The sequence below is a fragment of the Thalia democratica genome, unplaced genomic scaffold, assembly GCF_965202585.1.
Source record: "Thalia democratica unplaced genomic scaffold, ktThaDemo2.hap1.1 HAP1_SCAFFOLD_1188, whole genome shotgun sequence".
Classification (NCBI taxonomy): domain Eukaryota; kingdom Metazoa; phylum Chordata; class Thaliacea; order Salpida; family Salpidae; genus Thalia; species Thalia democratica.
This window is the reverse complement of record NW_028140089.1, coordinates 8,819-35,200: the sequence shown is the minus strand read 5'-3', so window position 1 is coordinate 35,200 and position 26,382 is coordinate 8,819. Positions and strand designations below refer to the sequence as shown.

General features: G+C 25.3%; 1 protein-coding gene across 1 annotated transcript; it reads right to left on the bottom strand.

The window, feature by feature from the left end:
* Positions 1-757: 757 nt before the first annotated feature.
* Positions 758-11,303, bottom strand: LOC145847992 (P-selectin-like). Its single transcript, XM_082953789.1, has 7 exons — positions 11,108-11,303; positions 8,216-8,416; positions 7,176-7,349; positions 3,041-3,235; positions 2,424-2,609; positions 1,495-1,698; positions 758-885 (listed from the first exon to the last, which is right to left on the bottom strand). The coding sequence occupies exons 1-7, from the start codon at positions 11,223-11,225 to the stop codon at positions 758-760; spliced, it is 1,206 nt and encodes a 401-aa protein (XP_082809915.1). The 5' UTR covers positions 11,226-11,303.
* Between the last annotated feature and the right edge of the window lie 15,079 nt (positions 11,304-26,382).

Below are 26,382 nucleotides of genomic sequence, written 5' to 3'. Positions count from 1 at the left end.
GCCCTTTCTGAAACTAAATTGACTATTTCTAAAAACATTATGCTCTGTAATAAAACTATACAAAAGATTTTTGAAACTTTTTCAGCTTTTTAGTTTGATTTATTTAATATCAAAAATTAGTATACATGTTTTTGATTAGTTTGGTCTCATAGGTAGAATACTGTATGAGTTTTTATTTATATTTTGATATCATTGTACTTTTTGTGGCGATTTCAAAAGACAACACTTTCAAAATAAAGTTTGGAGAGTCTTTTTTTAAAACGTTAAAAACTCAGCTGAGCCTTTTGTACTTCTGATGACCATAGAAACTTAGTTTACAATTTCAAGAAACTTTAAGCTAGATTTTAAAAAAAAGTAAAACACATTTTTCAAAGTTTTTCACTGTTTATTTTCAAACACGAAAACTATAACATATGGCAGTGTTGTTAAATACTTGTGCAAAAATAAAAGTTAGATGCTGCTCATGAAAACTTTACAACACAATAACTTCTTAAAACAAATTATAATTAGCTTCATTTCTAAGTTGCACTTAATTTTACTTGTTTTATTTTTATATAACGTTCTTTAAAGGTTTTAGCTTTATCTTTGATTTTAATTACAACAGAAAATTATAAACGTTTTTTTATTATTAATTAAAACTTTAAGCTTTTAAGCACTAAAGTAGTTGAACTTAAAGTTTAAAAAAAAATTAAGCTATAGAAAATCAATACTTATCATAAAATATTAAATTTTTATTACTAATTCTTCATTATTTTGCTCAGTAGCAGTATTTCCCGGTAATCAAGCAGTATATCAATAACTTTCTCATGCAAGCTTTTCTATCTGATTGCACCAAACATAATAACCACGACGGTATCTTGCTCGGAGTGAATTTGTTCGATGCATCTGTTAAAAATGTGTGTTTAGTTTAGTAAAACTTCAAATAATCTGTTTTTAGAATTAAGAACTATGTAATTTTTATTAAGATTTTAAATGAAAATAATCAGCTTTTCTAAACTTAAGTAAGATTTCATAACCTTTAATGCAAATAAATAAAAGTTATACGTATTTTGTAATAATTTTATAAATATTAGCAATAAGCTTTTACCATGCAATTACTTTTTAACTACTAACTGAGCTAAAGGCTAAATAGAAACGCCTGGCGATAATATATACACAAGCACTTTACAACTCATATACTTTAGAATCTTACACATTTACAAACATATTTTATCAATTAATTTTTGGTTTTCAGGAACGTAATTAAGTTTCTAAAATATAAACTTATTGATTTTACCTGAGAAATGTCAATAAAAAACATTTTAACCCAATGAAACCTCTGATCTTCAAACACTTAAGTACTTTAGTGTTTCATACAGCAACATTAGTAACAGCTTCAAATTTAGTGCTTAGAATATTTTGTTAAAAAATAGTTACGACTACCCAACCTATGATAAACCCAACATAATAATAAGATAATATACATCAAATACTCAATGTACAATACTTTCTTACCTCTGATCTTCAAGCACTGCGGTACTTTTGCGCTCCAAACAGCGACACCGGTGTTGACGTCCCCCTCGCACCTGGAGTACTCCTCCCCCCTCAGTTTATACCCCTCCTCGCACTGGTACCTGCATATGCTGCCTATGTTCTGCTGCGACGTGCACAGCTGCGTTCCGTGTTGGATGCTCCTTCCCGCTTGCGTGCATGAAATCTCTGAACAGTATTTATTTTATTATAGCCAAGTTTCATAATTATTTTTTTTGTTTAATATTAATGCTAAGGTAGTGGAGCACAAGTTTTTAAAGGTCGTATCAACGTAACGTATAAGGGTATAAGGTTTTGAGATAAATGTTTAGGAGTAAATGGATCTTCGAGGTTAAGTATTTTAATTAAAGCAATTTACCAGTTTATGCTCAACGAAAGAAGTACTTTAAGTGAACACATTAACAAAAAGAAATGAAGCGATGTCTAAAATAAGTTACACCCTGTTCTAATTAAGACCTACAAAAATGTGTGTATAACAATTACTGTTATAAATAGCTTCTATTAAGGCATGACACAAGCGAAAAGTAATTAGATTTAATGTATAGATAATTATAATTACTTGTTTAAAAACCTTAAACTTGATATGATTAATTAGTTCAAATAAATTTAAATTATAGTTTTATTCTAATAACTCACTCATACAAGTTGGTGGGATGAGTGACCAACTACCATTCTTCAAATAAGATTATAATTAATTTATTGTAATCTATAATATATATATATATATATATATATATGTGTGTGTAGTGTGTCTCTCAAATATAAAACTTCTAAATAACTGAATATAACCAATTGTAAATATGTACTCACTAATACAAGTGGGGGGTTTCAATGACCAACTGCCGTTCTTCAAGCAGATTGAATGTAGTTAGTTATATATAATAACAACTAACTAATACAAGTGGGGGGTTTCAATGACCAACTGCCGTTCTTCAAACAAATTGAATGCACCTCCCCTCCCACTGACGCGTATCCTGACTGACACCTGAACGTGCAGACGGATCCCTGACTCCTTCCTGATGTGCAGTCAACCGTGGAATGCTCGTTTGGCACCAGCTGTTGAGTGCACAGTCCCACTTCTGTTGATGAAAATTAATGCTGTAATTATACTATGTATCTTTTTTATTTGAATAGTGGATGTTCTAATGTTTATCAGTCTTAAAATTCAAATTCATATATTTGATTGTGACGTTGTAACTAAATTAAAGCTATGATTATTAAATAAGCTTGTATATAATAATTTTTAAATGTAGTTTAGTTAGTAACTTAAATAATTATGTATACAAATCTTGTCTATAAAAGTCTTGTAATTTTTGATGCACATAAACTTTTTTTTAGCTTTTTTAAGCCACTACTACAGCTTGAATATACGTAACATATCACTCTTATGATTACAGGTAGGAAGTTCACCGAACCAATTCATATCATAAAGTTGTTCAAATAGTACAATTAATAGTTATTAGCAATGTTTATATACAAAATCAAAAACTTTTTTTTTGTAAGTACTGACCACTTTTATGGTTGCAGGTCGGGGGTTCCCCCGACCACTTCTTGTCGCCCTGACACGTGATCCTGTACTCTCCAATTATGACGTAATCCACGTCACAGAAGAAATTGCACACCGACCCGATCGCATTGCTCATCGTGCATGACGCCATTCCGTTTTCGATGACGTCATCCAAGTAGTCACACGTTTGCAGGGGGTCTGGAGAAAAACACTTTTTTAGCATAAAACTTTGTTACTTTACTTTATTTTTTGTTCATTTACTTTTTTAGCATATTAGCCAATTTAAAAGCTGCCACAAAATTCGGGACACGTTAAAATCCATCCGCGATCAAAATCCTCCTAGTCAAATTCGAGAACCGCTTACCGATCGAGGGTAAGGGTTAGGGGTAACAGTGAAAGTGAAAATAAATAAAAATTTAATAAATCAAATGCAAAAAATATATCGAAATAAATTAATGAATAAAGAAAATAAAAATAAAAATCGGCTGGATTTTGATAGTATACGCAAAATTCATAATACCTTTAAAAATTTAAGATGTTTATTTTTTTCAGCGAGTCGTTTTTAATAACAATTAGTAATTAAAACTATTTATTTCTGTTAGCGTTCATTTTCTGTTGCAAAATGTAATTTAATCATAAAATACAAAAGAACGATAAAATTCATAAATGATGGTAATAGTACATCATATAACAATCTTTAGTATAATCAAAATATTATAAACTTTTTATTTACTTAAAGTTTACTTAGTATTTATTAAGTTTAATACAATTTTTTTCTATTAAAATTGTCAACAGAATTAAAATAAAACTACTGGTTTTAGTTCAAACAGTTTCAAAATGTGATTTCAGCATTTTTTCTCACTTAAATAAAAGAAACAAGTAATTTACACGAAAATTTAGAAATTGCAACAAATCATAGTAAAAATCATTAAACACTAGAGAGTTCAATATTGTAAGTTAACTTATAAAATCAAAAATTTAAGCAAAATTTTTGGGGTTTTAAGGTTAAAATAAACATTAAACTTTGCCTTTAAACCTCTAACCATGAAAATTTTGTGGTAAGATAAACTTTAATAAACAATAAATCGTTTATCTAAATTTAATTATCACTTAAACCTCAGAAACAATACTTTTTAATTAACGCAATTAAACATATTTACAACTTTAATAAAAAAACTTAACAAAACATGCACAACTCATTAATGTCGAAATGGGAAATTTATCATTTATTAAAAATTCTAAATTAACCGATTTATTTAGTGTAAACACAACTAACAACAGAACAATTTATAAACTGACATGCTTTACATTTAAAACAATGTTTATGCTACATAGAAAAACCTCGTACCTAATCATAATTTGTTTGTTTTGCAATCTTAATATGTACCTTGTTTTTCAATACAATAGAAATATGGTTGGCCACAGAATATTAGTGGAAAATAATTTGATTAATACGTATTTTGATCAAAGTTGATAGCTGTTTTATAAATTTTTAAGAAAGTTTGATTAATTAACTTGCTTTGTTAAACTTTTAATCATATTATAATCGTATTTTACTTATATTTTTGTTAAAAAAGAGATGTCAAAATATTGAAGTTATTTTTTTAGCACATTTCAATAAGGTTAAAACAGTATTCATGTTAATTTCTTTTTGTTTTATTTTAATTAATTTGAATAAAAACCTTTGTAATTTTTTTGTTTACTGCTAAAACACTTACAGTAGCTTGGTGAATGCAGAAAAGATTATTTTGTATTATAATATCATTATTTTATACTTAATGTACTAATTTATTTTTTTACACAAATATCTAAAAATTTACTTAAACATATAATGTTGTAAAGCACTTCTATGTTTTTAACTTAAAATATCTAAAAGTTTTCCAAAAGAGCTAGAAAACAGTTAAAACTATTAATAGACTAGTTAAGCTTTGCTGACTATAACAAAAAACAACCTCATAAATTTTAAAAGTTTAAACTTTTTTTATATCATAATGTATAACACGTTGTTAGCAAAGATAAGAGTTAAAAAAAATATAAATATTGAAGTATAGTGTTTAATTGTTACAAACATTTTTTTCATGAGAACAGCATCTTAAGATTTTCAGTTAGATTGTACTATAGTTTATTGTATATAGAATAAGTAACCTCACATATCAAACAGTACTTAAATCGGCATGAATATAATAAAATTATTTATGGTTTTAGGGTCAGCCACAATTATTTTTGAAAAAAGCTCATAACAATACGACAGTAAATATGCTAACAATGCATTTGCTATAGGTGAAAATAAAAAACCCTAATTTTAACAAGCTGAAACTAGAGGATATTTTTTAGTTTTACTATATAATTTATTGACCGACAAAAAAGACGCTCAAAATATTTTGTCCTAAGACCTGGTGCACGAAAAAACTTTTCGGTTTTCGAGTCGCACGCCACGGATACCTTTTAACGTCTTGTCCAGGACCTATGTATTTCATTAACAAAACTAGAAAAAATAATAAAGATTTTTGAATTTATCCTTACAAAATGTTAACTTTTTTTTTAATTAAACTTGTATGAAAAAAAAAGCATTTAGTTGCAGACAGTGTTCTTGAAGTAAATACACGACAACTGCTAATCAATAACACAGTCAAATAGAATTTGTGTTTAATACAAATGTTTTGTTTGTAAAACAAACTTGAATAGCAATTTTAAAGTTATGGCGTTGCTTAAACCCAAAGTTAATCAGATTAAAAGCGCATTTTGATATGAGTTGTTGTTTGTATTGAACACAAGTATTTAGTTAAATTACAAATTCGTTTTAAATGCTGCAAGAATAGTGCAGTAGCTTAAAATATGCAGCAAAATGCTAGTTAAATTTTTACTAAATTGTTGTGAGTTAGACCAAACATTTTTATATAGAACTTTAAAATTTTACACAAAATTTAAAAACAATTGTGTAGATATGAAATAAGAAAGTACATTTTTAGAACTGTGCCTTTAAAATGTAACTAAAACAAAAAGTTTGAAAGCTTCTATTTAGTTATTGTTAAGTTTTAATGACACAACTTGTTTTTGATGAAAAGCTTCAAAAAAAGTTGTTCATTACAAATAATTCCATTATGATGGACACTTAAACACAAAAACAAAATTTTAGTGAAAATACTTTGCGATTTGATACATCAAAATACTTGAATTATTAGATTTCTATGAACAAATTTATTTTTGTTACTGACCGATAAACACTACCAACCGCGTAAAATATTGAAACAAAAAGCCACTAATATACCAAAGTCGAGTATCCTTAGTACACACAATAAGATAAAAAAAGCCGTAAAAGTTTGAAGTTTCTCTAACTACTATTTTTTTTTTCAAACCAAACTTTTTTTTACTTTTGTTTATTAGTAGGTTCCCTTTTATCTAACATGAAAAAGTTAGAATAAACTAAAAATAGTAACAATAGCATCACTTTAGTGTAAAAAACTCAAAAAACTTCTTTTAAAACTTAAAAATTACTATAACAGTTGTTAACAAAAAAAATAAAAAACATTATATTATATGAACTATAATGAATTAGTGTATATTTTGGTTTGAAGACAAAAACTTTCAGTCGTATATAAGCTTTAGATTTAAAACTTTCAGTATTTTGTGTCATACATACTTTTTGTGATGAACGATGGTTATGTTTGTTTTTTTATATTATTACATCATAAGAATAATTATTTAAAAAAAATACCAAATAATTGAATAACGTAAAATAACAAGCAATCAAGCTGAGGCAGGTATGTGGTTTATTTTCTAACTAGACAATAAAATCTAATGTTATAAATAATATGTCAAATGAAAGAAACTAATCAAGTCGACGGTTTATTATCTAATTGAATAATAAAAAGACATTTGAAATGCAAAAAAGCCTAAGTGGTCTTTAGGGTTTAAATAATTAAAAATAGTAATTAATAAAATCAAATAAGATAAAACAAACTGAAGCATGTAGGCGTTTTTTTGTGTCGTTAAGATAAAATAAACAAAAAAGAAATTAAAATAATTACTAAAATAAACGAACAAATCGAGACAAGTTGGAGGTTTGTTGTCCTATTGAACGATAAATAAAATTATAATAATTAAATAGATAAACGCAACAATAAAAACAAAAACTAACCAAGGCACGTTGGCGGTTTCTTGTCCCATTGACCGTCTTCGCCACAGGTCAGCCTTATCGACCCGACCAGCACGTGGTTCCTCTCGCAAGAGTACTTGCAAACATCTCCGTCGCAATTTATGTATCCGTTGGTGGGCGCCGTCAGCTCGGGGAAGCACCGCGACCGGAGAGATTCTGAAGGAAATGTGAGATGTCTATGAGCGTTTAAATTAACAGCAAAGTTTTTATTTTACAGTTTTTTAATTTTAATCAGGGAACAATACGGCTCTGTTAAAAAAGTTGATTACAGTTTCAAAATGATTGGTAAAAAAATAGTTAACTTTACGACTTCTGTTGTTTATACTTTTAATTTTACGCATAATTAAAAAATTAGTTCGATTTTATTTAGACACTAAATACTAAGTATTACAGTGACTCTATAGGTTTTATTAGAAATTTATTTTTTTTATAATTTAAAAGAATACTTGCTTAACAGCAATTAATTTTAACTTCTAAATAATAATTTGGCAAAAGTTTCGAAAAAATAAACTGTTTAACAGTATGATAACTAAGAAGCTTGTTAAAGAATTCTTTACTTATTTATTATTTATTGAACGACAAAAAAAAAGCACAAAACATTCGGTCCTGGGACCTGGTGCACGAAAAACCTTTCGGTTATCGAGTCGGACACCCCTTGGATACAGTTTAACGTCTTGTCAAGGACTTAATAAAATTTGTTTAAAACAAAGCTACAAGGTTAATGTGTATTTATAAACTATCCTTTATACTACTACTTTTTGGTTGAAAACACATGTAAACTTCTAAACTAAATGCTATTATATTTAATTATAGTTTAAATTTTGACTGTAATGTTTTTTTTTCATCTGTGGCTAATTTTTTTTTGATTAAGTTGGGTATGCAACTCGATGACCGAGAGGTCTTTTTTTGCGTATCCAGGTCCTTGAACCAAAAACATTTGAGCATTTTTTTGTTTTTGTTCAATAAACCACTACGTTGTACAAACTGTCCAGTTTACAAATTTAATCAACAGCAAAACGAACTTTCGCACGATGGTATCGTGTCGCTCCACGTACCGTCCTCGTTACAAATGGCAACAGAGACACCGTTCAAAATGGCACCGTCCTGACAGTAGAAGAGGCACGCCGAACCGACAAAATTGTCATCAGTGCACATCAGTTGCAAGCTGTCTGAGATGCCGGTTTCTTCGAAAAACTTGCAGGTACCTCTGTTCGCTGGGATGCCTGTGAAGTAAAGTTAAGAATTCTGTCATGCATTTTTTTTTTGAATTATCAACTTAATTGAAAACTTTTATTCAATTTAATACAAAAGTTATAGAAAACTTAAGTTTTTTATTCTAATAAGTGTTCAAGCAAAAATAAAAACAACAGTGTTATAACTTATATGTAGCTATTGTTAAAGGTTAAACTATATTTGTTTAAAAAAGCGTTTTAAGGATTTTTTTTTCCTAGAGAAAAACTTTGTCATTAAAATGGTTCTACACAGCAACAAAATTATTTTTCTATCATAATCCTGTTTACAAGTATGCAAATTTTATTGTTCCAAAAATAACTGGTTTAAGTGACATTAGATGACCTTTTTAAAATTATATGAAAAACAAATGCGCAAATAATTTTATGCAATTTGAAAAGGTCAACTAGTTTCACCGAAAAATAAAATTTGCATACATTTAAATCTGATTTAGCTCATTAGTAACTAATCGAGCCCTTTTTGAAGTTGTAATGCAAATTAAAAAAGTTTATTACAAGTCCTTCAAATAATTCAACAGTTCTCTTGTATTTTTTATTACAATTACCAATGAGTTTAAAAAACCAATAAACGTTTCATATCATTATACTTTTATACAATTGTACATTTTTGTTATTATAAATTTATTATGTTATAGTTTTATAAATATTGTACTACAAAATTTTGTAAATAACTTTTATAAAGATTGTAAAGTTGGAATCTTTCTTAAAAACTTTTTTCAATGAGTTTTATTTTTATATTCATAAAAATCTCGTGAACAAGTTATCTAGGCACAGGTTAAAATCTTAAACATCCAATTTTTATTAAAATTATTCAAACTTAAATTGCGTGCAAAACAGATTTTATAATCTTTTATGCCCGGGTACAATTGTAATGCGATTTACGGTTGTTCTGATGTTTTAAGAATAAGCTCATTAAAGTTAAACTTATTTAAATATAACGTTTTACTGGGGAGTACAAAATAAATGATAGTTTAAGTAAGACTTAGGTAGAGATATACATCTAGAAATTTCCTACTGTTTATTGTAGAAAATACCACACTTTTTAACAAAATACTTTATGAGATCTGTAAATCCAATAAAGCTTTCAACATTTCACGTAAAAACGATTTTATAATCTGATGTAAAACTAAATTCAATGAAATTTAACATGTTTTTGAATAGTGGAAATTATTTTTTTTAAGTGTTTTTACTTTAAACTTTAAATATTTCTTAATTTCAGATAGTATATAATATGAAAAGGTTTAAAATTAAGTATTGAACATAGTATGTTAAAAAAGTTTTCAAAGAGTTTAAAAACTAACAGATAGGTATTGATTTTTTTTTGTGGAAAATTTATTAATAATTTTATAATATGACTTTGACAACTTTTATAAAAAACTTACTTTATAAGCAAAACAAAATCAACGTGTTTTGAAACCCATCAGCTTTGATTACTTAAATTTCAATTGCAATCATTTTTCTTACACTTGCTTTACAAAAATATATCAAAGCATTTACCTTTCTCATTGAGACTAAACTTAAAGTGTTACGGCAATAAAAAACACAAAAATACACACTAACTTTGCAAATTAAAAATTGTAAAATTTTCTTAGATTTTTATGTTTTTCCCGCAAGCGAATTTTCTCAAACAACTCATAAGAGATTTGATTAATTAATTTTTGAGAGCTAATTACTTGTAAAAGCTTGTTGTATTACCTTACACAAAACTTTGTTAACCTTGGGTTCTAATTTTTAAAACAAGTTAAATCATGTTTTTAACATGAATAATGTTTTAAGTTGTTGTGTTAATATAAAATTTGTTCTTTACAGTGTTTATATCATAAAAAATTATGTGGTAACAAGTGTGCTAAATTTCACGTCAAGTATATTTGTATAAGAAATTAAATTAAAATTTGAATTGATCAAAAAACAGGAAATTAATTTGTTTTTACCTACAATGTTTGTGTTTTTTATTTTAATTTCTCACACAAGTGAAGTTTTTTCTCACAATCTCGCTCATACGCACACTACTTTCTCACAACCGAACATTATAACAGCGTGTTTTTCGCTGATATATCCCGTTATGAGATGCGCGAGTATACAATATCCCTTCGGGCATTAGCAGATACGGCACAAAAGCTTACGAAAATAACTTCAGTAGCTTTTGTTTTAAAGTTTATAAACAGTACAAAGTTTTACGTAAGTAATATTTTTATTTTTTTTAAGGAAATAAAGTTTTATTGCTCCAAAAATAATCTGTATTAAACACAAATTCCAAACGTAAAAACGAAAGTTGAGTTTCAAGTATTTTATTCAGACAGTTTACAACAAACAATTACTTTAAATAAAACATTAAGTTAATATTAAAGTTGATATCAAGAAAAACTAATAAATATGTTAATCAGCATACATATAATATCATATAATTTGATAAGCATATAATAACTAAAAACTTAATTAGCAATAAAAAGATACAAAACAAAAGCAAATAAAAATCATAATCAACATATAAGTAAATATAAACAAACAACTGACTGTATCAGCACTAAAATTGATACTTTTTATTAGTTACCACTAAATATCAGTTGAAATAAAAAGTCATCAACTAAGCGTTAAAACTAAATTAGCAGAAAAAGCAAAAACAAACAAGTCCTAATTATGATTCAAACAACAAAACAAACTGACTTGATTCCGAAATAATCGACTCGGAAGGAAACGCCTCGCCCAGTGCCTCTCCTATGACGTTGAACGATGACGTCACACTTATCAATGACGTCACAAACAGCAGTTGAACGAGCAGCATGTCGCATGCAACCTTGAGCAGAGCGAATTACACAATGGCTGAATAACGAGTTGAATAAATGAGATGGGGAAATTTTCTTTTTTTTTTTTTTCGCTCTTCACGCCACCGAGCCTTGAGGCCAGATTTTTATTAAAACTTTTTTCAGATTTTTTTTATTAAACGCGGCTTTTCTTTGTTTTCGATGCTTCCTAATTTATACGGTAGATATTTCGCGGCCTTTTGATGAATATCAATATAAAATGAATCTTAATATTTAACTTTTGTTGAAAGTATCTGAGCCTAAGTTTTTTTTACATACGATAAACAGCAAATAAAAAGATTTTGGCATAATTTAAAATTCTAATACCGTATCAATATTTCAGCTACTTTGAAGTATTATCAGCTTTAAAACAAATCCTCATTTTATATTTACTGACAAATACACAAAAAAAAAGGTTTTATCTAAGTTATTAAGTGTACAAAAAGTTAAAATAAATGTGCACTCTTTATAATAAAACACTAAAAAGCGATTGTAAATTTTATTAACTAAATATGAAAAAATTAATATTATCCTACTGCAATATTTACAAAAATAAAGTGCAAAGGTTTATTTTTAAAATTAGTTTATATTCTGTGTTTTCTTCAACAAACAAAAACTTTTTTGTTGTTTCTTATATAAAGTTCAATTTTTATTTATATAACATTTAAAAAATTATTAAACTACTGTCGATGTTAAATGAAACTTATTTTACAGTAACGTCCAAATTTATCTATAATACATTAAAAATCTTATTAACAATCAAAATAAATAAAACAGCTGTTCAATCAAAAATTTGATGAAACATTAGACTGATTATATATTAGATTTTGAATTTTAATTTTTAATTTTTAAAGGTCGTAAACTTTGCTTGGAAATTTTCTCAAATTTTTTAACACATTTATCTAACTTACAATGAGTGATAACACTTTTTTTACGCTTTTTCTGATATAATACATAGAAAATATTTTATCTTTAGATATTTTAAACTGAAATACTTAGCGAATAAATATGCTGTAAACATAACCTAGGTAAAACTAATTTATAAGTTTTAGTTAAAAATAGTTTAATTACTGATAACAGCTTCACAAACTTATAAAAGCTCTAAAAAAATTTAATAAAATTACTGAAATTAGTTACTGATAAACTATTAATGCTTGGTTATATACACTATTACTAAAATTTTCTGCTAACTTGCAAACATAAAGCTGCAATAAAACCCACAGGATCAGTTTGTGAGATTATAAAGATTTAAACGTTTGTTGAAAGTTTGTTGAAGTATTTCTAACGTGGCACAAATTTTCGTAACCATTAAATTGGATTAAGATTGTTTAGAAATATTCGCAAAACTTGAAGTTTAATAAAGTAAAGAGGCATGTTTCAACGGTTTTTGCAATATTTAATAACAAAATACAACGCAATATTTTGAGGCTTAGTTAATTTGTATTGCTAGATTAATTGACCATGTTTTTGTTTTTAGTATTGAACATGTTATTTAACTTGAGGCTTGTTTAACAAAGTTTATAAAATAAATTGACGATGTTTGATGTAGTAATTAATGTTACTTTTTTTTTAATGGTATTTTTTTTAATAAAGATTAAAAAAGAACTTGTAAATGTAAAAGTAATATCAAAAACTTTTGAAAAAATTGTAACATGTATATTCCATTAAAATGTATTAAAGTTGTTCAGCTAACAACAAATTATTGGTAAAGATCACGTTTAAATATTTTATTATCTAAATTGAATCAAACGTTTTTTACGGAAATTATAAATTTTTACGATATTTAAACGGTGATTACATATCGTAACCACGACAACGTGCCCACGTGGTAATGATGCTTATCAACAAGTTGGTTGCCATGACAACAGTTGACATGGCAACAATTTGTTGTCTCGCGACCCCCGACCCCACTGACCTCGTGTTACGTCATAATTGTAAGATTTCCGCTTTTTACTTTCAGTGCGAAGTTTACAAATTAAACTCAATTTTATCAAAAATTAAGTGAATTTAGTTCTTAATTTTGCAAAATATTCAAACTATTTGTTTTTAAAAATTTCACAAGTCTGTTTATGTTCTTGTGTTTTTACAAATTATTATTAAAAAAAGAAGATTTATATTTCTAAAAGTCATACTTTGTTTGTGTGAGATACGTATTATAAAATTAAATAATTGAAAAATATCAACTGCGATTTTTAACTTTTATTTTAGTTCAACGAAAGCCCGTGTACTAAGAAAAACACACACACATAGTTTACTTAAACTTTTCTATACTAATTCAAATATTTTAAATAAATTAAAGCGCGTGTAACCGTAAATACCTTAAATATATTTAAGAAATTTACAGCGTTGCTTCACAAGATACAAATGTTCTTATACGTTCCAAAAAACTGATGTTAGCCACAAAAATTTCATATAAAACAACCATAATTAAGTCTTGTAAAAATAAACTACAATGAATGATTAATTGTAATAATAGTTTATTACAAACATGCTAAACTAGTCATGTATTGCAAAAATAAAAACTTGATGAAACCTTATTTAAGAACATTAAACATTGTAATATTTGTTTTCTTCGTACAACTAACACTACAAAGCTTAAAACTACGTAAACTTTTTATTATTAGAACTTTTTCTCGTAGACATGTTCATAAACTCATTAAGTCGTTAGCTTTTTATTGTTGTTTTTTTACACTTTTCTAAATTTAAACCTTAAATAAATCGAACTTTTATTAGATTACAAAACAGAACACTTATAGGGTTTTTATAAAAAAAATATTAAAAAGAAAAATAATCTATTGGCTATACTTTTGCTATGGCATTGATTGAGTAGCTAACTAAGCCGAACTGTTATATACGGAGAAGCGAACTAAAATAGTCCTTAGCGCATAGTTTGTAGTGATTAGGCATTTGTAATCTATTTTGGCAATTGTAAATACTAAATACTATATTTACGATTTACCACACATAATATGCGGTTTGTAAAAAATTTTAATTACATTTACGTTTTTTTATAGCTAAAGGTTTCCTTACTTCAAGTTATTCTCAGATTTTTTTATAATTTTACCTAACCTAGTGTACATACTTAATTTAGAATATAAATTTATAATGTCAATTATAAAGGTTAAATTAAATATAAACCCTTTTACAGTAGGGTGGGCAACGTACGGCTCGCAACGTGGTTCTTTTAGCGTGAAAAAAAATGTTTTTTTTTTTAAATGTAAATATGCAAATAACTTATTTTGGGAATATTTTTTCATTTAATCATAACTTCAATGCAATTTCAATTTAAGGAGCTTTTTGAACATTTATAATTTACTTTTTAATATAACACGGCCCGCAGAAGACTTTTTCTAGTAAATCTGTCTCGCTGACCAAAAAAGCTGCCCACCTTTGTTTTATACAAACTTGTGGTACATATGTATTTTTATGCTGTTTATTTTTCTATTTAAATTTAACGTGAGTATATGAATCTACAATAAACTCACTAACAACTCTCAAAACTAAAAAACAAGCACCTATGTGACTTTGATATTTTAATTTATGACAGGTTAACCATCTTCTTTAAAACACTCATAAAAAAACACTAAACTCAATATTTGAACTGAAAATAATGCTACCAATTAAACATTTTTCAAGTCATACCGTCTGTTGCTTGTGATTTTCATGTAATCTTGTCTTTCAACTAAGAAAGATGTTTAACGCAGGGAAAAAAGTTATGACAAATGTTATGAGCCTATTTACGGTGAAAACAATTTGCGAGACGCGACTTATAATTGTAATTGGATTAGTTAATTGGATATAAACACTCTAACCCCGCTTGTGTGTTTTTTCAATTATTTTTGCAATAACAATGTTGGTTTTTAGTTCACACTGATTATTTTCATTGTTTGTTTTACTATCATAACAGTAAAAGTTTAAATTTTGATAAAAGTGTTTTAAAATCTTAACTATTTAGTATAAATTCGTAACTATAGAATAATATTTATCATATACTTAATATTAGTATAAAACTAAGCTTTAGTTTAGGTCGATAAGGCTAATTGTAATTGGATTACTAAATTGATTATAAACGCTCTGATTTGTACTATTTGTTTGTTATATATATTTTGGTTTAATACTAACAATTTTCCGTCTGAAACTTATTTAGTTTACTTTTTACTAAGATTTTTTTTTTGGATCTTAAGTTTTTAAAATATTTACTGTTGATTTTGTTTTTAAAACATTCGTATAAACCATGTAAGTTATGTTTACTTTTTAACAAAGACAAATATAAATTTGAAAAATTTCAAGTATTCGTTTTATGACCTGTTAGTATTTAGTTTTGTTTCCTAATTTCAAAATTATTTTGAAATGTAGTGTATATCTAAAAGAGATAATTTATTGTCGTGTCAATAAACATTTATTTTAAGAATTCTTAAAAGTAAAAACCGCATGTCGATATATGCTTTACTATAACTTAAGCTTTGTGTTTGTCTTACATACCTCTAAGTTATTTCATAACCTGCTACATGTTTTACTAGGAAAAAAAATATAATCATTAAATTTCTAATAAGAAAATATCTTACAATTTTTTCATGTACGTCTCAAAGCGATAGTGACGTAATATGTACAAAAAGAGCTTAAATTTACTGAACAATTTTATAATAGCTTTTACAATTTTTCACGAATTGATAGTCTCTTTTATACTTTTACTCCATATTTGAACAGTCTTTGACTGCATATTTCAAATGAAAGTTTTCACAGAAACTTGATTATCACAAGTTTTAAAACTTATTAATGTGAAGAGCTAAATTGAATTCTTGTGAGATGTAGTTAAAGTTATTTGTATCTAGAATTTATTTGTTAGATCTTTAATACAACTTTTAAGGGTATAGAATACACTGAAATTTTTAAACTATTATATTTATTTATAGACGAAACGTAAAAACAGTAAATAGAGTATTGGACATATTTAAACTTACTAAAGAGAAGTTCTGCAAAAAAGCACACTAAAGCACTATACTTGCTTTTTAAACAACTTAATAAGAAACAGGAAAAATAAGGCTAATTTAAGCAAAAGTCATTATTATTTTTTAGTTTTAACTCAAGGTCGTCTTTTTTTTATTTCTACTTTTATTGATTTCATTATTACTGAAACTTTTAAAATTTTATATTTGTGTAATGGACTGTATAAATTGTTTTTAGTTGGTTGTTACTTATATAAACAACTTGAATTAGTAAAAATTTTCCAACTTATTTGAGACCCTGATAAATGAATCTTTGCTAATTAAACATTATAATCCATCTTTAAATAAACAATTAACTAAGCCGGGTATTACCCATACACTAAGAATTTTTGATTAGTTTGATATATATTAGTTTAACAATGTGTAAATATTTATGTAACAAATTATTTTATTATAGCATATAATTTTAATTTATAAATGTTTATATATTGTATTACTTAAAATTATTAGTTTAGGCATTAAAAAAAAATTATAGATACAATTTTTTCTTGAAGTAACCAAAAATGGATAAGTTTTTTACTAGCTATATTTTTAAACTTTGTAGAAGCTTATCAAAGTTAAATTCTAATTAGTTTTATGGACATTTTTTGAGGTTCTAGTATCTTTTATATTCATTTATACTTATTTTATTTTTATTTAAGTTTTAACAAACTGTTGCGCGTTCATAAAGCTATTTAACAATTTAATTTTTTATGGTAAAAAAACATTAGTCTCAAACTCTACCCCTTGCAACGATAAACGTTTTCTGTGGAAAAGTGAGTGTGTTAAATCATATGTAATGAATTTTACCTGCCCCGTTAATATTTAACTTTAACTATCCAAAAATAAAGTAAATAAAAACTATCTTTTAAACAAATAAAAAAACCCTTAGTGACAAGCTATTTGGAGAACACTCACAATGCTAAAATCTCTGAAATAAAAACCACAAAAAATGGGAAAATCATGAAGCTCAAATCCCCAAGCAAGTGTTCACCGGCGTTACAACAAAAAAATCACACCAACAACCCAATCATGTGATCAGTCATTTAAACTCGAAACAAATGATTTAGCCAATATACGTGTAAAAGTACATAAATACAAAGTTAAACAGTTATTACAGCAGTCTGAATATTAGTTAAAACAAAGTTTATACCACTATAACACAACATTTTTCACTGATAGTCTTTAGCACGTTGTTTTAATTTATTGCAATAAAAACAGTCAAAATTTACAGTTGATGTATTAATATTTCAAAACGTCATGTTTGAAACGTTTAATGCTTTGCAAATTAACTAAAAACTTTAATTTTTTTGCACGACTTTTTTAAAAGTTTGTACCATTTTGGTTAGCGACCCTATAAACTTTTTCAAAATAATTTGAATTGCTGGAACGGAATTTCAATTGTCCGAATTCGAATTGTCATGTAACCTGATTACATCTATCTTACAAAGTAAAAACATATATCTGGAAAAGTAACAGAGTAAAAGAAATAAAAACAAATATTTTAATCCTAAGCTTATTAACAAAATAAAGATAAGTAATTTGTAGCTAAAAAGTTTAAACAAATTAAAGTTCTAAGTAAAATGTTTTTCGTTTAAGAATACAAACGGTTATATGACAATTCAAATTATTTCAAAATGTTTAAAATACCACAAGTCAAAGATAATTACAAAATTGAAAAAAAAAACAGCTGTAACTCTAACTGATAACATTAAGGTAGTAAAAAAATATTGAAAATAAACAATTTTAAAGATAAATTTACTAAAAACTCATACAACTTTTAACTTATGTTAAGTATATCTCAAAAATGATTTTCAGTTTTGCAATATTTTTCTTTTAACTTTGTTGGTATTAATCAAAACTATAACTTATTTACTTTTATCTAAAAATAATTGCCAACTATATTTGATTTATTTTTAAGTATACATTATTTTTTGAGTTCTGGCCCTTTTAATACTTTTTTAAGAATTAGAGTTGTTGTGCATTTATGAAAACATATATTTTATAGATACTTTTGTTTCTAGATATAATAACTTCTTTTTCATATTCTACTCTGTGTTAAAAACCGTACGCTGTTTTTTTATCGAATGAAAATATAATCAATTATAAGGTTACGCTTTTTTCTACTATTTTTCGAAAATAGTTTGAAATAACACTAACCTACTTTAAAATTTATAATTAAAAACACAGCCAAAAAGTATAAATTCGCAAACTTTTAATCTTAAATATGTTTAACCAGATTATCTGCAATCTATTATATTCTATTTTTTAAAATCAATTTAGTTTAGACTTTACTATCAATATTAGTCCAAAATACAAACTATAGTTTATTCGTATTATTACTTATACTTTATTTAATTCTTATAAGTATTAAAAGTACTAGAAATAAACAAAACTTCAAATCGATTTTTTTGTATCATAATACATTGGCTTGTAAACATGTATGTATAGCTTCAATTTAAATAGACCAAAAAAATTATTACACTTTGATAAATTAATTAAACTCGATTCCCCATTGCTCTTTTACAAGTTGAGTTTTTCATCTGTTAAATTAAAATTAAACCTTATGACAGAAAAATGAAATCTTAGTTTAAATAGTAAAAGGAAAAAAAAAATTGTGTTATCATTCATTTTAATTTGGTGTGGTTCAGATTGTTTTAAAAACTTTAACCAATTTTTTCGGTCTATGCTTTTAAAGTTTTAAGAATAAACAGGTTGAGTTTTGAACACAATATTTTTGCTGTAGGTGCAAACTTTATTTAAGTTTATGTCGACTGTTTATATAATTTGGAAAACAATTGTAATAATTGGAAAATACATAATTTGACTAGCAAAACAGTTAATCTTAAAATTATACATTTATAATTTTATTTGTAAAAACTGTTTTTCCCACTTATTAGCATTAGTTATGATTAGTTTTATTTTCAATTACCAATAACAATTATTTAGCAAAGTAGTTTCTTTTGTAGAAGAACAAGTAGTTTTATTGAAAACAAATACTAATATAAGTATAAATAATACATTATGTAATAAAACAATAATATTTTACAAAATAAATATTACTAATAAGTTTAAATGTTTAAGTAAATAAGTTAATCACAATCAATCTTTTAGAAAATTATATAGTTCAATAAAATACACCAAGCTTTATGTTTTAACTTAGATTTACTTTTTAAAATACACATTTCCTTTATGTATAAAAAATATCATTAAAAACAAATTACAATTTGTTTACTATTTTAGCAACTGTAATGAATGAGTTTATATAGAGAATTTTTGTATTAAAGCAGAATACCTTTAATCATACTACTAATTAACTTAAAGTTAACATATATATGTATATATATACTTTTATTTAATATATATAATAATTCAACTTCTAATTATAGTACATATTAAAAATCTAAAACTTTTAAGTTATTAGATTTTAATAGTTATTATGGTTAAAAATTGAAAAAAAATTGCTTTATTATCTAAAACCATTATTTATTAAACGTACATTACATATTGATAGAAAGTAGAATTTAGAATATTTTTTATAAAGAAAAAGCAAAATAGTTTTTTATTTGGTGAATAAAAAATCAGTTGAGCGTTTTGATCAATAAAGAAAAATCAAATTTATTTAAAAAGTTTTTTTTTTTTTTGGATTTTGAGTAAATGTTATAATTGTATTTTATGTATTTTACTTATACAACACTAACTAAATCTTTAGATATAATCTCTTTTGCATTCTAGTAAAATTAGCGAATTTAAATGTTTTGTTAGTACTTTTAGTTTTTGGGTGATTATCATAATTAAAAAGTTTAGTTAAAAACTAATTTTAATTTTTAACATATATTTAAATTAGATTTGCTAGGTTTTTTAAACGTATGTTTATACATTAAACTTTAAACAAATATATTTTTATAGCTGTACTTTTACAAATTGAAAAAAAGATAGCTAAAACGAACGTTATATTTGTATTAGCCAAAACTTAAAACACTTATAAAAAGAATAAAAATCTTTGAATAAAAATATCAAATCTAATTATGCATTTTAATATTTTTTCGTTTTAACAAAATTAATCACTAAACAACGTTATAAAAATACTTATTAAGTCATAAAGTGAGAGAGAGCTAATTTCAATCCTTTTAGACACTTTCTCCCAGATTATTCAAGGAGAACTTTAAGCTTCAAGTTTCTGAATAACAAAAGAACCCGCTCTATTAAGTAGGCACAATTGGCAAAAGTTTATATTCTACAAATAATACAAGTATACAAAAGAGTAAATAGTAATGATAAACTTAATAAGCCATATAATTTCTGTTTAAAAATTCTAAAACAATTTTATATAAATTTTAGGTACAGTTTTCGTTATATAATCTAGTAATGTATTTATCATTACCTTAATTTTTTTTTAGTATTTTTGTTAATCGTTAGACTTCTCATTGGTACAAAAAATTGTTTTGATAAAACAAAAAAGTCGATTATTTATCAACTTTGACACAAAAATGATAAATTTTACACTTTTATAAAAATTTGTTATTAACTGTATAAATTTTACTTTTTAGTTTATAAAATAAAAAATTATTATTTTAAATGAACTATAAAAAATGCATAACTCTTTACAACTATATACAGAAATTATATAGTAAAAAGGTAATGTTTGATTAGTAATTAATACAAGTTTCAAAAAAAATTGAATAAAAGAATAAAAAATTAAAATAACAAAAAATATATTTCATCTATCACATAAAAGCTTATTTTATGCATAAATTGTTAATTTCGAGAATATACAAAGCGCAACTGGTATTTTTATCAAACAATATTTTAATTGATCGGTTTCGTTTTTATTTAAAAAATATTTCAATATTTATTTTATTTCTAGTAAAACACTTAAAATTGTTTAGTATGTAGCTCAAAGACCGAATTTTTTTTATAATAGTAACTTTGACCAAAATTCTTTATCGTAGATTTAATAAACAAAAAAATTGTTTTAGTTTTTCAGCATGTTATAAATGTAAAATTTGTGCTCTGAATAAATAAGTTTGAGTGAATATAAAGCAATACTTATATTTTTAAGCAGAAATTTTTTCAATTAAAAGCACTAGTTTAGTTTATATTGTATACAAAGTTATTTTAACATTTTTTTAGTGATAGTCAATCACTAAAAAATATTTTGTGTGTAGCTTGAAAACCGAATGGCTTTCTATTCACCAGACCAGAGTTAATAAAATTCTAAAGTTTGTCATGCTCATGAATTTACTGATTTCATGCCAGTTTGTAACTGAGGCGAATAAACTTTTATTTGTTTTATGTTAATATTTTCACGATTGAGTGAACACAACAATACTTTTTATTAAGCCCGCAGTGGCCCCGCACCAGACCTTTTGACAAAATTTTTAAATGTTGATTTGATACCTTTATCGTGTTCAATAAACTACTGAAACGAATGTAAATGTTCAGAAAGTAAAAGTAAAACGAATTATCGCAAACAACTGAAATATACAGATTTTTAAACCTTTAGGTTTTTTTTATAATTTTTTTTTTTTTATTTTTCAAAAGATAACTTCAACTGAAAATTAAAGAAACTAGTCAAGCCAATTTTGTATTTATTACATAATTAAAATTTATTTCCAAAATATTAGAACTCTTAACCTTTTAATTTAAGTCTGCCTTTTTATTTTTTTCAAAAAGTAGAACTTCTGCTTAAACTAAAAAAAACTAACCACGCCAATTTTGGGTTTATTGCCATGTTATTATTAAAATCCTTTATTATGATTATGTATTTGAACAACGAATGTTTTAAATTGATTTCTTTTCTATCTGATATAAGTAAGTTTCTGTAAAAACAGTTCTTTATCTAAATACAACACATCATTTGGATTACCTCTGTGAGTTTGTACAAAAATTTTTATGTCATATATTATTAATACATTAATAGTTATTATAAATAAAACAGTACATTCTAGAAAAAAAAAGTTAACGAAAAAAAAAGTTAACTAAAAAATACCAGATAAAATGTTTTTAAGATTTCTAGTATTTAATCCCATACCATACTAATGGATTATTGGTAACTGTTTTAATTCTGTAAATATATATGATAATAACTGTTCAATGAAAAACATTTCAGTTCAATGCACCTGGTAAAAAATTAGTTGTAGATAATTTAGACTAGGTTTAAGTCAATGGGCCACTGGTTTAATTTAAATTTTATCCAGGTTTTCTGCTTTTTTTCAATTGTTAAAAGGTAAAGCTTTATTTTTTATAAAAAGTGGATTTTAAATACTGAAAATATACTCTAGTGATGCTTTAAATATGAGTTTTACAATAAATGAAGTTCTTAATCATATATGGTTTTTTGTGTATCTCTTCCTCATTCTAATTTTTTTTGTACCTTAAATTGTTAAAAATTTCTTACTTTCCAGGTTACAAAATAAATCAATTTCTGGGGTTGCCAAAAAGCTTTGAAACCTGGAAAAACCTGGAATTTGACAATTTAGGCTAAAAAACCTGAAAGTATCTGGAATTTTTAACAATTTTAACATGTTTTATAGTAAAGTTTTGATTTATCTCAAAAAATCATCTATAATATAAATTAAAAATGTTTGTCATCATCAAATTTTTCAAAATTAAAGACCAGATTTAAAGATGCTTATGAGTATTTTTACTATGATTTTATACTATTTAACACAGTTTTTTACCTTGAACTTAATTTTTAACAAAAGATACACCCAAAAATGTTTACTTTTAAAACCCTGGAGGAAAATTTGAAAATCTGGAGAAAATTTGCCAAAAATTTCAGCTTTTTACATACTGTTTTTTAAAATCTGGAATTCCAGTTCACTTGGCCACCCTGATAAGTTACTTAAAAGTTACATTACACCATTTAATATATATCAAGCTGCAATCATGTGTGTTTATGTTAAAATGTGTCACAAAAATTTATATATATATTTAATTCTTGTCCTTATAAGATTGAAATGAATTTTATTTTAAACTTGAATTTTTGTTGTGCTAAAAGTAAGGAGAAAATAAATTAAATAGATAAATTGGACCTCATTAAGTACTATAATATGTATTTTTTATAACTATTTTTTTAGTTTTTCATAAAAAATTCTTGGTATTGCAATAACTTATTTAACACAATTGCTAAAACCTTTCTATGTTTATCAAACACTGACTATTTAAATCCAACTTAATTCAAATTGACCTTTTTATCTGGAAAAAAATTATTTTAAGAACAATAAGAAATCTTAAAGTTGATACTTACTGAAGAAACCTAAAAAACCTGAATTTTAGACTGAAATCATTAAAATACAAGGAAAAACCTGGGATTTTTAAAGAACTATTTGAAGATTTAAGATATTAAACTTCTGATTGGATAAGAAATACACAACAAAATTGTATATTATTTAAAATATTTTTTATTATGAAAAATATTTTAAGACCATGACAGTACCTTTTTAGTAAGTCAAATTCAGTTTTTAACCTTAATTTAGTTTTTTACTAAAAAGAAACAAGGAAATTTGTAATTTCAAAACTTATTAGAATATACAAAAGCCTTGCTATTTTCAAATTAATACAACTGTTATTATCCAAATCAATTGTAAATGGTTTTAGCTGTATAATAAAAGGGTGGTGAGAAATTGATTATATTGAAAAAAAGTTTTTAAACCTACTTAAGTCTTAAATTTTTTTTTGTAGATTTAATTTTTGGAGTAATCAAGTTGAAAGCTTGTTATGAAATAAATATTTTATAGCAGTTTATCAAAAAACTTACTGTTATTTTGTTTAAAGAATTTATTTGTAGATTTTAATTTTTACTCCTAACAATTAAAATTATTGTACAAATAATTATTTATAATTGTCATGTTTGTACAAAATTTTAGTTGAGTTACTGAAAAAAAAGTTATAATAGCATAAAAAAAAATTTCCAAAAAATATTAGGTTATTTTCATATTAAAGCAGATTCCACTTATTTGACTAAAGCACTACCTTGGTGATAAATAGGTAACCAATCTAATACAAAATTTAAAATGACATTGAAGTTAAGTTTTAAATTTTTTTGAAATCTCAAGATTTCAAAAAAGTTGGGTGTAAACTGTTTAGTAATTTGTAAGTAATTTGTAGTAACGTATTGAGAATACATAATTTAATTGATTTAGAATTTTTAGTTTCACAGGATTTTTTTACAAAATGGACCCCACACAGGGTCACCACTGTTAAAGCAAAAACAACTAACAAAAGTGATCAAAATTTAAGAAAGCCCCCAATTTTTGACTTAGGTTTATTAAAAGTTATTTTAAAAATTTAGGACCCTGATAATTTTTTTTCTCTAACTTTAACATTGATTCAATTAATTTAATTACAGTGACAAACAGTGTTATTTAAACAGTGACAAATTTAATTTTAAGTGATAAGTCACATAAAATTTTTAAAATTACAATGTGATAAAAGTAAAAAATAACCTTATCACTGTTGAAGTTAAAAATAATCAAAATAATCAATTCAATGGGTGTAACTACAACTTTATATGCTAAAATGACAAATAAAAGTTTCTGGTTATTTAATATCACAGTGGTCTACACTAGTAGTCATTAAAGTTCCACTAATGTGCACACAATTAATATTAGTGTGCAAAAAATCTGTTATGGCCTACAAAGTGAGCAAAAATTTTAAATAGTTCGGAATTAACAAGAAATTTAGGGTGCATGAAACTCATGTGCTGGTCCTAAAAGTTCATTTTGAAACTATAAATATTCTGGAGTTTATGAAGAACAGTAAAAAAGGTTTTAAGCATATTAAAAGGGGTGTTTTGAAATTTACTTAAGAATTTTGAAAAGTTATTGAATATAAAATAGTAATTATACTTATTGGTAGTTTTTAGCTTGGGATGCACAATTTTTTTACTCCAGTATGCACACATTTTAGTAACCATTAAGACCACTCTTATAGCAAATTAATGCACATATATTTTTTCATTTTAATGTTTGATTTACTTGAAAATATTTATAGCTCACACAAACTGATCATGCCATTTGAACTATTGTTATTTGATTAATGTATAACTATAAAGACAGTTAAACTTATTTTTTTCCCTGAAATATCTGTTTCACCTTAAATAATCTTTGGTTAATTATATAGTTTTAGCCTCAGACAAAGTTGCCACATAATTTAACCCTGGTTGTAATATAAATAGTTGATGAAATAATGAATACTGAATAAACTGGCCAAAATGGATTTAAATACTTATGGTTTTTGTTTTTATTAGTTAGTTCTTATATAGTGGGTGGTGTATGAATGTTGAACATCTGGTCTTAAGTTTTTGAATAACTCCAATGACTTATGCTTGTTTGACATTTTTCAAAATTTCAGCTTAGTTTTTTTTTCCCCTTTTCTTAAACCTTGTGTTTCTATGAGGTCCTTTTGTTGTTATTTTGGTAATTCTAAATATTTAAGCTTAACAGAATTTTTGAACAATTTTTGGCTTATACTATTATTTTTATAAGTTTTATTATACTTAAGCCAACTTAAACTAACTTTTTTGCCTCAAAAAGTAACTACCTTTAAACTCTATTTTACAGCTCAAATTAGTTTTTTTTTAAATGAGATTAATTATGTATATTTCTTCCATCAGTAATAGTGTGTACTCATTAAAATAGGTCTGTTAAACATGGTTACTTCTTGTTCTGCTTACACACTTATAAAAATCTTCAATGTTTTTTAAAATGTTTTATGCTGTTTTTTTTTTATACCTTGTGTAAACTAAATAGTGCAAGCATATTTTTCATGCTCATATTGATTTTTTTTACTTTTAAGTTTTAAGGAAAAAATGTTTCTAAAAGCTTAAAATTTTAAAAATGAGTTTTAATCAAGGTTGTCAAAAAACTTGGAAACCTGAAAAAATTATTGAGCTTGACAATTTAGGCTAAAAAACCTAAAATTTTAAACAAAAATTACTAAAAACCTACAATTTTGAACTAGGACTAACCTAATTATGTTGCATCTTTATTTCAAAATAAAAATTAAGTGGCAATTAAGGCAATTATGGGTATGAAGATAGAGCTAGGTGTAAACTGTTTAATAGTTTTCTGTACTTGTAAAATGAATTGAGTACACTTAAAAAAATTTTGTGAACGGTTCACAGAAACTTTTTACAAAATGGATCCTA

Excerpts from the sequence above, each read along its gene's own strand:
- LOC145847992 (XM_082953789.1), bottom strand. The coding sequence starts at position 11,225 with ATGCTGCTCGTTCAACTGCTGTTTGTGACGTCATTGATAAGTGTGACG. Across the intron at positions 3,236-7,175 it reads GAAACCGCCAACGTGCCTTG|ACCCCCTGCAAACGTGTGAC; the intron begins GTTAGTTTTTGT and ends GTTTTTCTCCAG. Across the intron at positions 886-1,494 it reads GCAGTGCTTGAAGATCAGAG|ATGCATCGAACAAATTCACT; the intron begins GTAAGAAAGTAT and ends CATTTTTAACAG.